At 45.7% G+C, this 15,874-nt stretch overlaps 1 protein-coding gene across 5 annotated transcripts in view; it reads left to right on the top strand.

Moving 5' to 3' along the window:
- LOC113912311 (protein HIRA) overlaps positions 1–15,874 on the top strand; it is an 87,835-nt gene that overhangs the window by 22,571 nt on the left and 49,390 nt on the right. For 4 of the 5 annotated variants that reach the window (XM_027575301.2, XM_027575303.2, XM_027575302.2 and 1 more), the window contains 6 exons: positions 474–568; positions 7,231–7,326; positions 8,933–9,093; positions 10,903–11,070; positions 13,151–13,264; positions 15,211–15,281. In XM_027575301.2, coding sequence (XP_027431102.1) covers positions 474–568; positions 7,231–7,326; positions 8,933–9,093; positions 10,903–11,070; positions 13,151–13,264; positions 15,211–15,281 — 705 coding nt within the window. Of the gene's footprint in view, positions 1–473; positions 569–847; positions 894–7,230; positions 7,327–8,932; positions 9,094–10,902; positions 11,071–13,150; positions 13,265–15,210; positions 15,282–15,874 lie in introns of those variants that run through there. The other variant, XM_027575304.1, reaches the window with a different exon arrangement.

The following is a 15,874-nucleotide window of genomic DNA, read 5'->3' as shown; positions in this document are numbered from 1 at the left end:
CAACATAGATAACACAGTTAGCAGATAATTTGGGAATGTGAAAATATATAAAAATCACCATCTAAAGAAAGCCATGGTTAATATTTTGGTATTTTTCATGTGTGTCTTTCTGATCCATTTTCCATGCATAGATGATATCCATTTACATGTATTCTTTTTCTTTACATAGTGGTGTCTGTCATATTGTATAGGATGTCCTGTGGCCTGCTTCTTTTACTTAATTATATATGGTGAACATTTCCCCATACAGCGGATAGTCTCTTACCACGAGATTTGTGATGGCTGTGTAGTATTTCATTAAGTGCATGGAACATACCTTACCTAATCAGACCCTGTTCAACAATTTGATGCTTTCCAGCCATTGTCTGGTTTTGCTTTGTTCTGTCTGCCATGATAAGCCATGCTGCAGTGAGCATCTCTTTGCAGTGCCTAGAGCATGCTTGGAGTGCCTTTCTGACTCCTCTTTCACACAGGTACATCGGCCCCAGCACCGTGTTCGGCTCCAGTGGTAAGCTTGCCAATGTGGAGCAGTGGCGATGTGTCTCTATCCTCCGGAGTCACTCAGGCGGTGAGTGGGGCTGCCTGTTGGGGTGGGCGGCCCTGGCAGCTGTCTGAGGTCAGCAGCAGCACCTCCATGGCCCCTGTGGACTGTTTTGGTCCTTAAAGCAGCCTTGCATCTGGGCCGTCCCTCCCCATCACCATCGGTCACACCCTGCCTGTCCCTCAAGGTCTGTGTAGTCACTGTACCCACTGCCTGCCTCCAGCTGCACTCAGTGACCCCCACTTCTGCCCTCATTGGGTATATGTTTATATCTTCAGTGTAGAACTCCCCATGTTCTGCTGTTTATCCTGGTGAACTGAATCACTACCTTCATCAGTGGATCACTAAGTCTGTAAGCACACTTTATTTATTCCACAGAAACCAGCACACATGAAAAGAGGCCCAATGAAAAGTTTTTTACTTGACCTTGAGTATATCTGAAAAGTGTTTAATAGACTTGGAATGGAAAGGGACACATCTTTACAGATTTGGACTGAAGAGGAGGAAGGTCAGTCAAGAGCAGTCAAAAGCCATGTGCTATACACTCAGATTCCAGGGACGCTAGAGTGACTGTACCTCAGAAAGCCTGTGGTCTAGCCCAAGAATGGCCTGAAGCATTTCCCAGACAGGGGGACAGCAGAAGCCAGAAAGGCCTGGTGCACATGGTGGGTCAGCAGCATTTCACCACAGCTGGATCTTTACATACAAGGCAAGGAGCAGTACAGAGTGGAGCTGGCTGAGTGTCAGGGGCCAGGTCATGGAAGGTTTGTGTTCCTGTTAATGAAGGTGGCCTTTATTGTGAAAGAGACAGGGAGCTTTTAAAAGCTTTGAGGTGTAAGAGGGAGATCATTCAGACAGGTATGTAGAAAAGGAGATTGTTTCAGTGGTTCAGATGAAAATTGCAAGGGCCTGAACCAGGCCTGGGATGATAATTGGGATGGAGGGGGAGACCAACTTGGGAAATTCTTAGGACGAAGCTGGGGAGGGATGAAGGAGATTCCTAGCTGGTGCCTGCGTAGCTAATGGTGTCCTCTCTTAGACCATAACGATAGTGGGCTTACAGGATGGACACCAATTCAATGTGGGATGTGCTGAGTCTGGGGAGTGGGGGCAGGGAAGAATGTCACAAGACTTGGAATTGAGCTTGGAGCTCCCTGGAGCTCTGGGAGAAGATGGGGCAAGAGTGAGTGGTTTGGAAGGCATTGGCTGTAATCCAGTGACAGTTTATGCCCTGCAAGTACTCTACAGACACTTCAAAGGTAAACAGACCCACCTCTTGGTGCCCATAGATTAAGTCCACATTTTTGAAAACTGGCAGAGTAGCATTGTATAATTGTTGATAACCATAAAAATGTGTAACTTAACCTCACTTATTCACAGTTGCTCACAGCAGAGTCTAATTGGGCTCCTCTGGAACTTGGAGAAAGTGTCCATGCAGGTGTTCAAGTGTGTGGTGGGGCCTCAGTGAGGCCTTTGATGGGTTCCCTAACCTGAGACTTGGGCTCAGCCATAACTTCAACTTCTTTCCAGGCCCACCATCCCAGGGCTCTCCTTTACCAGGCAAGTAGGGTTGCCCACTTTCAGCAGGGACACCCATTCCTTGTTCAATGGTCCTGAGAGCAGTTATGAACAGAACTCTTTAAGAAGAAAAACCAGTGAAAAAGCAGAAATAAATAAGTAGAAAGCACTGGGTCTTTGAAAGTGAAGTGTGGAAAACATATACTTGGCATATTTAATTGGTGGGGGAGGGGAGGAAGAAAAAAACCTAGATGAAGTTAGAAGTAAAGGGTCTAGGAAAACATTTAACCTAGAGGGAAAAAATTATCACAGAGTACAGCATAATGTTTATTAAGCTAAAAAAAAAAATAATGCTAAAAGAAATAAAATTTTCTAGAAAATATAAATTTTCAGAATTGATACCATAAGGTTAGGAAAACTTAAGGTAGTAACCAATGAAAAAATTGTAATCATCAGTAATGCCTCCTGATCCTAAGTTGTTTTTTGATTTGTTGATGCATTGTTTCAAGCTTTTAAGAAAAATTATTCCAGAATGTAGACCTATTTATTCTTCAAAGGAAGCTGTCACCCTGGGTTTCCAAAACCTAAAAAAATAACAGTAAAACAAAAGCTTAGATGAATATGAAAAAAAGATAGAAAAATTAGAAATAATGCTTGTGAATTTGGTAACTTTTGAAAATAGTAATTCATTTTGACTATGATTTATAATGGAAGAATTTTGTGTAAAGGGACTCTATTACTATAACAACATACTAGGAAGTTAAACAAGAAAAGACACTTGGGGCGCCTGGTTGGCTCAGTCGGTAGAGCATGTGACTCTTAATCTCAGGGTCTTGAGTTCAAGCCCCAAGATGGGCATGAAGCCTACTTTAAAACAAAACAAAACAACAACAGCAATAAAACACACACAAAAAATAGTCATCTTAGGAGGTGTTCTGAAAGGGATATTAGATAATTTAGCCTCAGTTTTTAATAAAAATATTTTTTAAATGGCCGTAGGAAGTTATTTCCTTAACATGAAATGTCTTTTTCAAACCAATGGCAAATATTATAACACACAGCTATTAGAACTTAAAAAGCACTGAAAAGCACCTACGGATAATAATGAGTCAATGAGTTGGTCTCATATAAGAAAATTTTTCATTATTCATCTTTCACTAGTAATAGCCAATTAGAATATCTAATGATACAAAGAGACTCTTATACAGCAGGAAGAAAAACTGTAAATACTCAGGAATACTCTTACCAAGAAATGTATGAGATCTGTAAGACTTAAACCACAAACCTTTTTTGAGAGAGATAAAATGACCACTTCATAAATGGAAAGACCGAATAAAATAAAGACACAATTTTTTCCCAATTTCATTTAACAGATATTTATTGAGCACCTGGTATATTTTGGGTGCTGTTCTACCCTCAGGGAGTTTACATTCTTATAAGAGAGACAGACAACTAGTGCCATCAGAAACTAGAAGATAAGTGCTAAGGAGCAAAATGAGATGAGGTTTTCCAGGAGGCCTCATTGAGAAGGTGACATCCAAGAGGAGAGCAGGTGGAGGTTAGGAGGTTAGGGGACAAGTGGTGCACATCCAAAGAGCTTTCCAGGCTGAAGGAATAGCCGGGACAGTAGCCTTGGAGTGTGGCTGTGTGCTTGGTGTGTTCACAGGACCACCTGAGGCTAGGACATGACCACTGTGAGGGGCTCTTCTCTGAGTGAGATGGGAAGGCTCAGTAGGATTTTGAGTAGAGCAGTGAGGAGGCCTGTGGCCGCTGCACAGACTATAGGCAGCACTGGAGAGACCACTGAGGAGGCTGCTGACATAATCTCGGTGAGAGACAGCGGACCTGGGTCATAGCGGTGGAAGTCAGGAGGAGCAGTGGTCAGATGCAGAGTTCTTGGCGGATGGGATGTAGGGTGTGAGATAAGCAAAGGAATCAGGACGGTTTGGACTGTGGTCTGGTGGGTGTCAAGGGTGCAGTTGCCATCACCTGATGGCGGGTGTGTAGGTGGGACAGAAATGCTTGCTGAGGGAAATGTTTAGGAATTGGCTTTGGGGCATGTTTAGTTTGCATTGCCTAGCAGAGGTGTGAGTGGCCCTGCTGCATAGGCATTTTGATATGTGAGAGTTGAGTACAGGGGAGAAGTACGTGGGACTGGAGGCCAAGGGTGGAGGCTGGGTTTCGGAGGGTGATGAGGAACCAGTGAAAGAGGCTGAGATGGACAGTAGGCCAGTTCAGATAGTGGAGAGAAAGTTTGAAGGAGAAGCGATCGAGCAGTGTATCACATGTCTTGAGGTCAGGTGAGGACTGAGGATATTGACCATTGGACTTGATGACATGGAGGCCTCCTATGGCCTTGGCTGGTGCCCATGGCCTTGGCTGCTGCTGTTAATGTTGGTGCAGTTGGGTGGAAACCTCATTAGAGGGTCCTCAAGAAAGACCCAGGGGAGGACAGCTAGATTGAACCAGGCTGGGTTTTGTCAGGCACCTGTGAAAACATAGAAGAGCAGAGGGTATGGTGGACTCTAAGCCAAACAGGGAGACAGACAGCAGAAGGCCCATAGCACCTGGAAGTTCTGTTGGAGTTGAGAGGGAGCTGGAAGCACCGGTTGATGGTAGGATTATGGGAGGGCTGGAATTCAAACCAGGGAGGAATTACAGTGATTTGTTTGGGGGGAATCTCTGGGCATGACTGGGAATGAATGCCTGAGGTAACAGAAGCCAAGGTTACTAGAGGAGGAGACGGAGTTTAAGGATCCAAGAGCCTTGGGTATTTAACAGATCATCCTCCCAGAATCACCAAGAATGATGATGAGAATATCCAGAATGACAGTGACCAGAAACTTAACTCTTCAAATGCAGGAGGGTCTCAGATGTATGTAGATGTGCAGTGGGAAAGAGCAGGAATAGTCTGAAGAAAGAAGCTCCAAAACTGGGGTGTAGGGAGAAAATTAGTGGAAAATTAGTCCATAAGTGGCTTTACTGCATAACTCAGCAATGACTCCAAAGGGCATTTGGAAGAATAAGGAAGGTTGCAGAAGAAATCATTCAAAGCTGCAATGATTAAAATGTCATGGGTTTGGGGGCAAAACTAACAACATTGAAGTAGACTTAACATGTACCTAGGAACTTGGTGTATTATTGTGAAGGAGGTATCAATTACCAATTATGAAAAGAAGTATTCCCCACTTGTGAAAGAATAAACTGTTACACAGTTTGTAGAGAGTAGTGTAGAGCCTCATTACAGCATGCACTGAAATAAATTCCAGATATTAAAGAGAGAAACATTCTAAGTAATTAAAGCAGAAGAAAACAGATTTGAATATTCATCAAACCTCTAGCAGAGGGAATATTTTTTAAGGTTAAAAGGCAATAAAAGACCTCACAAGGGATAATAACAGACTTTACTATATAAATCTCCTACAGTATAGGAAGATAAACTGATAGAATTTGTAGCCAATGCCTGTATTATTAGTAGTCCATGGAAATTGCTCGGAAAATCACATCTCCCTTCTGGAGTTCCCAGCCGACCACCTCTCTGCTCTAGGACTTAGGTACCACGGTGAAATTCTGATGTTTACATTCTGCCCCTCCTGGCCTCTGAGCTCCTAGAGGAGGTTTTTATTCCTCATTTTTGTAGGCACTGCATTGGTGTTTGCTAGACCCGCTGCACAGAAGGCCTCTCGACAGACAGAAGATGGGAGCAAAATAGTTGAAGAAGACAATTTTAGACAGATATGAAAAATCTTCATTTTCATTAGTAAAGTGAAGTTAAAATATAAAAATGTACTTAATAAGTTAGAAGACAAAATCATAATCCCCAAGATAATAGAATTTTGAAATGAACATTCTGCTTATAAAAGTGTGAAATCATAGAGGTTTCTAGAAAGCTATCTACAGGGTTAAGAGAATCCAGACTTGGGAAAGTCTTCAGGCATTCTGCCCAGAGTCCCACTTTGGGATATCAGTCACAAGAAATAAGCCAGAGTGTGGTGAATGGCATACACCCGTGTGCTCATTAGCTTGAAACCTGGGACCCAATTAATAATTCATTGTTGAATCAGGTCTGTTTATGGTAATGAATGCTCTCAAAGACATAGAATGCAGAACAAAACAAAAGGAGCCCTTAGGATCATAATAGGCTATGAGGATACTAAATGCAGCACACTAGTGCATATGCAGTGTGAAATACAAAGTGCAATACCTTGGGGGAAAAAAATCATCAAGCTGTCCCTGAAGATTGTAAATGATAGAAAAAAAACAAATAGAAGTTTTGAGTATTTTGCTTACACCTTTTTTAAAAATCCTATGAGAAGAGGACTAGATAGCTATTAACTTGCTGCTGTTTCTGTTTCCTCACCTCACCAGCCGTTCTTCCGTACACCTAGCACTGCACCAGGCACAGAGGTTAGAAAAATCACACCTGCATGGCGAGATGGGCCCGGTCATCGTCACCGTCATAGTCACAGCTCACCTTTATCGATGCCTTGGTGTGTGCCTGGCACCGTGCTACAGCAGTTTCTCACATTTAATCCTCATAATAATAACCCTCTGAGCATAGGGTTGTTTTTTTTTAATCTGCATTTTATAGATAAGAAAACTGAGTCACAAAGAATTGAACATGAGTGATTGTGTTTGGGGGCTCTCTAGGGAAGGGATACTCTGGTGGGGTCTTGGAGATGAGGTCCAGTTTGTGAGGAGAAGGGTCTAAAGATGGCCTCCCACTCACTGGGCAGCTATTGAACTCTGGCTGTGTGTGCTAGGCATTCTCCTAGGTGCTGTGCCTGTAGTGCTCAAAGGGCTCTCAGAAAGGCCCATTTGGGATCAAGAGAAGCGAGCTTAGCAAGCCTGAGGCCACAGACCCAGCAGGTGTCAGAGCCAGGGTTCTTATACGTGGCCCCAAGCTCTCAGCTATGCCCTCAGTTACCTCTTTTGTGAGGGATGAGGGAGGTCACTTAGATGCCTCAAATGTCATGACCAGTTCATAAACCTTAGTGGGGAAGTTTTACAGATTGGTTTTTAAGAGTCTACTTATGATTTCAAGTCAAGTTTCCTCAAACATGAGATGCTAGGGGCTGCTGGCCCACCTGGCAGACGGGTGTTGCCAAGTGCTCCCCTCACTGAGTCTGCACACCAGGTAAGACACTCACCGCCAGCCCTCTGTCTTCCAGATGTGATGGATGTAGCATGGTCTCCCCATGATGCCTGGCTGGCCTCGTGCAGCGTGGACAACACTGTCGTCATCTGGAATGCTGTGAAGTTCCCAGGTCTGGGCCTCTGACTGGGTGGCGGCAAAAATGGGCTGATCATCTGGAGCAGGGTGGGCTCTCTGTCTCCTAAGGCTGGTGGTAACAGGTGTCTCACAGTGAATGGGAACTCATGTGTCTTGTCAGCAACTCAGTTCTTTTTTTCTTCGTCAGTGACATTTGTTTAAGATTTTAAGAGGTTTATGTTGAAAAGAAAAATAGTAACTGAGTACTAGCGTGGATGTGCCACAGATCATGAGGGTGATAGGGTGGTGGTGCATGTGGTTGGGCACCTGGTGTTCCCCCTACACACACACATGCCCTTGAGGGCATGCCTCCCCACTGCTGGGCTCTGGCCTCCACTCAGTTGCCATCTCCTCTCTGAAGCTCTTAAGCAGATATAGGCTAACAAATCCAGTTTTGCAAAAGATCGGTATTTCTTACTAATGTGTTTAAAGTCACAACAGATGGCATAACCTGGCATATCACTGCAGTTTATAAGATACTTCTGTTCCTCTTTGGTATCTGGAATAAGTTTTGTTCATGGGCTAAAAAGCATCCTCCATGAACTTGGTCCAAGTCATTTTCTCTCTCTGTAAGCCACCAGGATGGGTGGGGTTGTGGGGGGTGCATTTTCATTGTGGTCACGGCCAGATTTAGAGTTGGGGCAGCATTTAGATTATAGATCTCTAGGACGTGCTGTTTCATACTCCTTTGTCCTCAGTGATGACTTACCAAGAACTTTCAGCATAGTGCTCCATCCCCGAAGCTATTAGTCCTGCTCATTATCAGGGAGCTGCCAGGGAGGTTCAAATCAGAAATACTGATGTTACAGCCCAGGTGGGCATGGCCCCCTGTTCAGATGGAGAAACCACTGGCAGAGCTGCCTACCACAGACAAGTCAAAGGGGCAGAATTTGGCTCTGGCCCAAGCCTGGATCCCTGCTTGCCTGCCCTTTAGGGGGCTTGTGCAGGCTCGATATTAGCTGTGGCTAACGGGAAATTACAGTACCTGTCTCCTGGTGCAGTCCTTCTTTCAAGTTGCTTTTGCCTTCTGGGTGATAGACATTTTTGGGGGGATATGTGCTATGGTAAGCGCTGTGAATTGTGGAAGACTGTTAAATCACAGATCTGTACCTCTGAAACAAATAATACAATATATGTTAAAAAAAAAAAAAAAGATAGGGGAAGAATGAAGGGGGGGAAATCAGAGGGAGAAACGAACCATGAGAGACGATGGACTCTGAAAAACAAACTGAGGGTTCTAGAGGGGAAGGGGGTGGGGGGATGGGTTAGCCTGGTGATGGGTATTAAAGAGGGCACATTCTGCGTGGAGCACTGGGTGTTATGCACAAACAATGAATCATGGAACACTACATCAAAAACTAATGATGTAATGTATGGTGATTAACATAACAATAAAAAAATTTTTTTAAAGTTGCTTTTGCCTTGATAGTGATTAGATTAGGGTGCTTGTGCCCAGGGATGGGAGCTGGCCAAGGTGGACTCCTGAAGTCCCTTCTCTTGGCTAGCCGTTCCATAGCCCATGGATTGCAGCTCATGTTTCTATGTAGACTCATCATTTCCCTCTAGCTAATGCTTTTCCAATCTCTTCTTTTCCTTCACAGAAATTCTAGCTACTCTGAGAGGCCATTCTGGCTTGGTAAAGGGGTTGACCTGGGACCCTGTTGGTAAATACATTGCCTCTCAAGCTGATGACCGCAGCCTAAAGGTATGGAGAACGCTGGACTGGCAGTTGGAGACCAGCATCACCAAGCCTTTTGATGAGGTAAGGAGACAGCCCAGGGAGCTCAGTCCAGCAGCCTCCCTGGCCTCCATGCACAGAGGAGAAGCTGGCTGGAGTCCATACCTTGTGGGTGAATGCAGAGTCTAGGGGCCTGAGCAGACTGTCAGGGTTCTCTCGGGATGGGCACTCTGGCCCAAAGAGTCAGATGATGAAAATCTTTCATTTCTCAGATGGTATTAAGTGTCCAACTTTGAAGTGAGGAAAAAGCTGAAGAGAACCTTAGTGATTCCTCCATACCATTGTGCCACACAGGTAGAGGAGGCCCTCTCTTTTATTTTTCCTGACCGTGCTGTGGCTTTACTCACCGACTTGCACTCTACATGCCAGCCAACTTCTTTCTTGGGTAGTGTAAGCAGTACAGCGTGCAGAATGTCTGGATGTCAGACTGCAGTGACTTGTATAGTATTTTACTACCTTTTCTTTTATTTGGGTTCTCATTTCATGTGGAATCAGAGTTCAAGGTCTCCATTATTTGTTAGATATTTCTTAAGTGCCTACTATGAGAAGGGTAGTACTGGATAAAGGAAATGAAAGTGGACTGAGATGGAGTCTCTTCCTTGAAGCTTAGAGCCTGGTGGGAAAGATAGACTTTGACATCCATTGTGAGTATGGTGATGGAGTTGTCCAGATTGTGCAGAAACAGCCCAGCAGTGCTGATTGCATCAGATGAAGGGCTGTGAGCAAAGTTTTGCAGGAGATGTAGACATGTGCCTCCCGGGTAAGGGCTGGTTGCGGAAGGAAGGTGGAAATCATGTATTCAGTTTTCCCCAAATCAACAGCACTACATTAGCACTGGTATTCACCCTGTTTAGTCCTGCCCTCCTTGGCTGCAGCCTGGTACAGATGACATGAGCCCTCATGCCTTCTGGAGCTCCTCCTCAGGGCTCCAGCAAGCAGGCAGCGGGGTCCCACTAATATCGGTTCCTGGGGTCAGCTATGGAGATAGGCAGGAGTGTTTGGAATCCCAGTGGGAGCTGGTGGGACTCCTCAGCCTCGGGTGGGCCTGAGTGGGCTTGAGGCAGGTATGTCACTACACTCAAGGCCACTCCTTGTCCTACCCTTCTCTGGGGCTGTGAGGCCAAGATCTTAATTCCTAACTCTTTAAGGCTGCCCTGGACTGACCTTGAGCTTTAGGGGGCAGGCTTTCTGGCCTATATCATCTCACTTTGCAGGAATAATAATGTGGAGGGATGCCTCACTTCAGCCCTACTCCAGGTTAGGGGAACAGTGCCTTTCGGCCATGCATTTTATAGTTTATATGGACTTTAAAATGCTCTTCTCCTTTGCAAGTAGCACCACCAGGCTTCAGTTGAGTCAGGCTGGAGAAAGTGTGTAGTGGCTTACAGTCACTGGTTGCATCACAGAGACAGGCTCCTAAGGGTCCCCAGGGCTCTTTCTCCACCGAAGTGAATGCTCTGCAGGCTTCATGTGGTAGGGTTAACATGCTGGGCAGAAGAAAGAGGTCAGCGGCCAGACAGCTTTGTCCCAAACAGAATTGACAGTTAAAGAGGTGGCTGTCCTGCAGATCCCCTCAGGCCTATGTCGCTCTGTTGCACTCAATTCCCATAGGGGGGTGTAGGATGCTGCAGCTCCCAACCTCATCTGACAGAGCCTTTTTTATTAGATCATCTAGAAAGACTGGAATGTTACAGCTGTCAGCATAGCCAGAAGCTTGTGTACATGCTCCACCATCATACATTTATAAATCAGAATTCAACTTTATTTTTGAGGACAGAGTTTTGGTCACACAGTTGGTCTTAAGCTCCTTCCAAGTGCAGATGTTTCTTTCAGTGTGGAGGGACAACCCATGTGTTGCGGCTCAGCTGGTCACCTGATGGGCACTACCTGGTGTCTGCCCACGCCATGAACAACTCTGGCCCCACTGCCCAGATCATTGAACGGGAGGGCTGGAAGACCAACATGGACTTTGTCGGGCACCGGAAAGCTGTGACTGTCGTGGTGAGTGTACTTAGCCTCCACCTGGGTGGTGTCTTGCCCCGAGGCTGGGTCACATGTGGGACTGAGGTGGTGGGCTCTGAGAGTCAGCGCATGCCACATTCTTGTTTCGTTTTAATTACTTATGTTTCATAATTTTTATTATTTTTTTTAAAGATTTTATTTATTTATTTGGCAGAGAGAGAAGGGAACACAAGCAGGGGGAGTGTGAGAGGGAGAAAAAGGCTTTCCGCTGAGCAGGGAGCCCGATATGGGGCTCGATCCCAAGACCCTGGGATCATGACCTACACCAAAGACAGATGCTTAACGACTGAGCCACCCAGGCGCCCCATTTCATAATTTTTAAACAGATTTTATAAAACAGGATACATGCTCACATGTTTTAATGAATATCACCAAAATCGGTCTTTGATTGGGAACATTGTAGCTCCACACTAGCCATTTTACACATTTGGGTCAGGTCCTGGATGCTCAAGCATGGTGGTCCTGACAAGTGCTCCAGTAGCATGTGCCTGCTAAGCACGTGTGCCTGCACCCCAACAGTGGCCAGGCATAGCTGTGAGGCCATGCTATGGATCACCTGAGTCTGGAGCTGCCCCGCCCAACCTTGTTGTGGAGGGTGAAGGATATCAGAAGATGTGGACTACCATTAATGAGGATTTTCTCAGCACTGGGCAACCAAAACAAAGTAAATAGGTTGGTGGGCTAAGGTTGATAAAAGTGAAGGATCATCCAGGACCCTGATCTCAGTTTTTCATGTTCCTTAAAATGGCCTAATCTTTCTGACTGTTTAAATTAATAATAAATATTATAGAGGTGCCTGGGTGGTTCAGTTGGTTAAGAGTCCGACTTGTGATTTTGGCTCAACTCATGATCTCATGGGTCATGGGATCAAGCCCCTCATTGGGCTCCGCGATCAGCAGGAAGTCTGCTGGAGATTCTCTCCCTCTCCCCCTCCCCCCATGCACTGGCTCTCTCTCTCTCAAATAAATCTTTAATAATAATAAATATTATATGTTGTGACTTAAGATATATATGTTTTATACAAATATTGCTTAATTTTTTTTGTACTGGAGCCCACAGAGGACTTTGTTTGAAGCCAGGTCCTTGTTATGAAAATGTTTGAAAATCACTGCTTCAGGGTAGCACACGGCTTCCACATGACTGTCAGGTGGTACTCATAGGCACTGTAAGAGTGTCTCTGTGAGACCGTGGTACTGAGGCCTCTCAGTCAACTCAGGGTGAGACTCAAACCCAGGGTGCACACCTCCAGGTTCCGTGTTGTTTGGTCTCTGTGCACCACGAGCCATTCCTGCCTGCCCTCAGGAATTAAAACCCCTGTGGGCCAGTCCTGCTGATATCAGGCTCCAGGGAGCCACCCTTCCTCCTCAGCTGTCCTGGCTTGGGGATTCCAGCTCTGAGTCTAGAGTTCCCATCCCTTTCAATCCAGGAATATGGCAGGAGCTCTTTGTGTGCTTCCAACCTTTCCAAAAAGCAGCACCCAGGTTACACTGAGGATAGCCCCCAGTATGGACTTTAGCGTGACTTAGCCATCGTCCCTGGCCAAGTGAGATTATTCAGGGCTGATCAGTATATGCCAGACAGTTTTGACTCTCAGCAACAACTACAGTGAAGCGTAAGGGATTATTGGAGTGGATATCTGACAATCCCATTGACCTCTGTCAAGACTTTGTCCCTAAAGCCAGGTCCTGGAACTGGCCTTGCTGAGGCCAGGAGGAATTCAGAGAGCCAGTTTCAGTAGCTCCCATGCCATCAACCTGGCTGCAGGCCCAGAAATGGAGAGTTGGTAGAGCCAACTTCAAATCCTTGTCCCACCACTTACTCATTGGGTGACTTGGCCCACATTTCCTGGCCTCCCCGAGACTCTGTTTCAACCTCAGCAAAATGCCTCCTGGGTAGTTATGAAGATGAAGTAAAGCATGACAAGTGCCTGGGGCTCGGAGAATATGTCATTGTGGGTTTCCTGCAGACAAGGCTGGTATTGTGGTATATTTCTAATATTTGGCATAGGGTATATGCTTGATGCTTGATTAATTATTTTAACATTGTTATTTGGCTTTAGAAATTTAACCCAAAAATCTTCAAAAAGAAGCAGAAGAATGGGAGTTCTGCAAAGCCCAGCTGCCCATATTGCTGCTGTGCTGTTGGCAGCAAGGACCGTTCTCTCTCTGTCTGGGTAAGCCCCTACTCCCTCCCCCCAACCCCCTACCAAGAGCTTTTGTGGCTCCTGCAGGGGAAAGGAAAAGGAGCTGGTGAAGGAGGCGGAGCCCAGAGGCCTGGAAGGGGAGAGACCTCCCCCACACTTCTAGTGGTGCTCAGTGTGTCCTTCTGCCCTACACCTGGGATCAGGCCCCCTTGTTACCCCAGGAAGATGGAAGGACTGAAGACTGGGCTTGGGCCCAGCTTGGAGAGGCCACCCTGAGCCCCAGTCGGAGCAGCTCTGTGTCCAGACTCAGGGAATACCCTCAGTTGGTGTGCTGTGTTTGCTTCCTTTTAGAAAACCTTTCTATCTATATATAACCTATAGCAAATGTATTCACCTAAAGTATACACCTCGGTGCGTCATCACACATGTATGACATGCATACATACAGTCTAACCACCACGCCATAACCCCTCGCCCCTGCCCAGTCAAAACCCCACTTCCCAACCCCCCTTGGCCAAGGCAACCACTCCAGTGATGTCTGTCACATCGATGAGTTGTGTAGTTGTGTTGCTTTCACTTGGCATAATATTGTTGAGATTCATGCTTGTTGTTGCATTTTACAATCAGTGGTTTGTTCCTAACTAGTTATTAATTTCCCCCATAAGCAGAATGGATTTGTAGTTGTAGACTTGAAGGTTATCCTCTGGCTACATTTGTTACAGTTATTTGTCACAGAGAAATTACTGTGTACACTGTGGGTTTTTTTTCAGGCCCTTATTCACGGGACGTTTCAGAACCTGAACCCTAGTGCCATCATAGGCAGTTCCAGTTCTTCTGGGCTCCTTTTGGCCTGGGGCTCCATTTGTGGTCCTTTGACCAAAACATCACTGATCGTGTCATTTTCTTATAATGCTGAGGTCAGGTGTTAACACAGGCTCCAGATTTCTGAGTGGTCTGTAGGCACATTTTTGGGAGGAGAGACCGGGCTATTTTTTTCTGGAAGTGGAAATTAGGGGAGGGGCAAGATTCTTCTTGTGGATTCCAGGTAGCTCAGATTCCCTATTCTCAGGACTAGGGTAGCTGCAGCAGCTCTTCCCCCACAGAAGCAGCACCTGATGGGAGCCATGCAGAAGGTGTTCCCTCCCAGCCCATTACGCTGTGGCCCCTAGACCTCTCAGCAGGGTGGTCAGACACTAGCATGTGAGCTGTGGGGTTGTGGAGATGGCACACAGCCCAACCTTTGAGTGACTAGATACAAGTATACATGTGGTGACTGTTGTGCAGTCATCATAGAGAGGTTTTTACAGTGTTTAATGACGTACTTATTATGTATTAAATGAAAAAGCAAGCACAGTCATGTGCCAAAGAATAAAATATTTGCATAAGAGAGACCAAGAGAAAATAACTCAAGTGTTATAGTGATTAACTGTGGGTCTGGATTCAAGGCAACTTAAACTGTTTTTGGTGTTGCTAGACTATCCGCACACACTTTGTAGAATGAGCCCATGTGATGTATGTAGCCAGTTACACCAAGCTTTGCATTAATACATACCAGAACTCCTTGGGCCCAGAGAATATGTGCTGGCTTCTCTCCGAGGCTGTTTTCCTCTCCTGGATACTACTTTTGCTGCTTCATTTTCTGCCTAGGCCTTGGCATCCTACACCTGCTTGTAGACGTCTGCTCAGGTCATTTCCTTTCTAGAACCCCCTTCTCCATTTTTGGTTGTCTGTATAAAACCATCCCCTCTGCCAGACCACAGCGAGCCCTTCAGACAGGGGCCACACTAAAATGCCTATTTTGGCAGGTTTTGGTTTCCACAGTTTGGGATCTTGCTGGTTGCTGTTTGGATAGAGTCAAATATGCCCTATATGTCAACAAAAACTCAGACCAAGGCTTCTAGGACTGTTGGTGAGCTGAGTGGTCAGAAAGCAGTTTTCATTCATTTCATTAACCTTTCCCGCTTCTTTCCTTCCAGCTCACGTGTCTGAAACGGCCTTTGGTTGTCATCCATGAGCTGTTCGACAAATCCATCATGGATATTTCCTGGTAAGATGGATTCTTCTTACAATGCACAGGCTAGGAAAAGAGAAGCCACGCATTGGAACACGAGGCCTCTGGATGTGATTAGGGTCAGGCAGCCAGGGACTCCCCCCACCTCCTACTCCCCAAGGTGTGGCAGCCAGAACAGCCCCCTGGGGTGCTGTCTGCACATGATTCAGAAAAGGGCAGCTTGGGCCTGCCATTGGGAGAGTGTCTGCTGCTGTGCTCCTTGCTTTGTTGGCATTTTCCCCTGGAAAATACTTCTCAGGCAAACTGGCATTTGGGAAATGGAGAGTGCTGTGATTCTGGTTTCACTTCACTTTGTCATTGCATGAACCAGATTAGCACAAGTGTGGAGACACATTTTCTGCTTCTCAGTGATTTCATTTAGATGTATACTTAATGTCTTTTTAAAAGTGGTTTCAAAAACAAATAAAAATGAAATTCTTACAAAATACAAGGTGAGATAATTTGCACATTTGCTTAGAATTAGAACTAAAGGACACCAGAACCTGCTAGGGCTGATTGTCTCCCCTGCCCCAACCCTACCAGGGAATGCCACAGAAGGGAATGAAGGATTTCTGGCATCTCTGTAAAGT

Source organism: Zalophus californianus, chromosome 14, assembly GCF_009762305.2.
Source record: "Zalophus californianus isolate mZalCal1 chromosome 14, mZalCal1.pri.v2, whole genome shotgun sequence".
NCBI classification, from domain to species: Eukaryota; Metazoa; Chordata; class Mammalia; order Carnivora; family Otariidae; genus Zalophus; species Zalophus californianus.
This window is presented reverse-complemented; position numbering and strand designations above follow the sequence as displayed.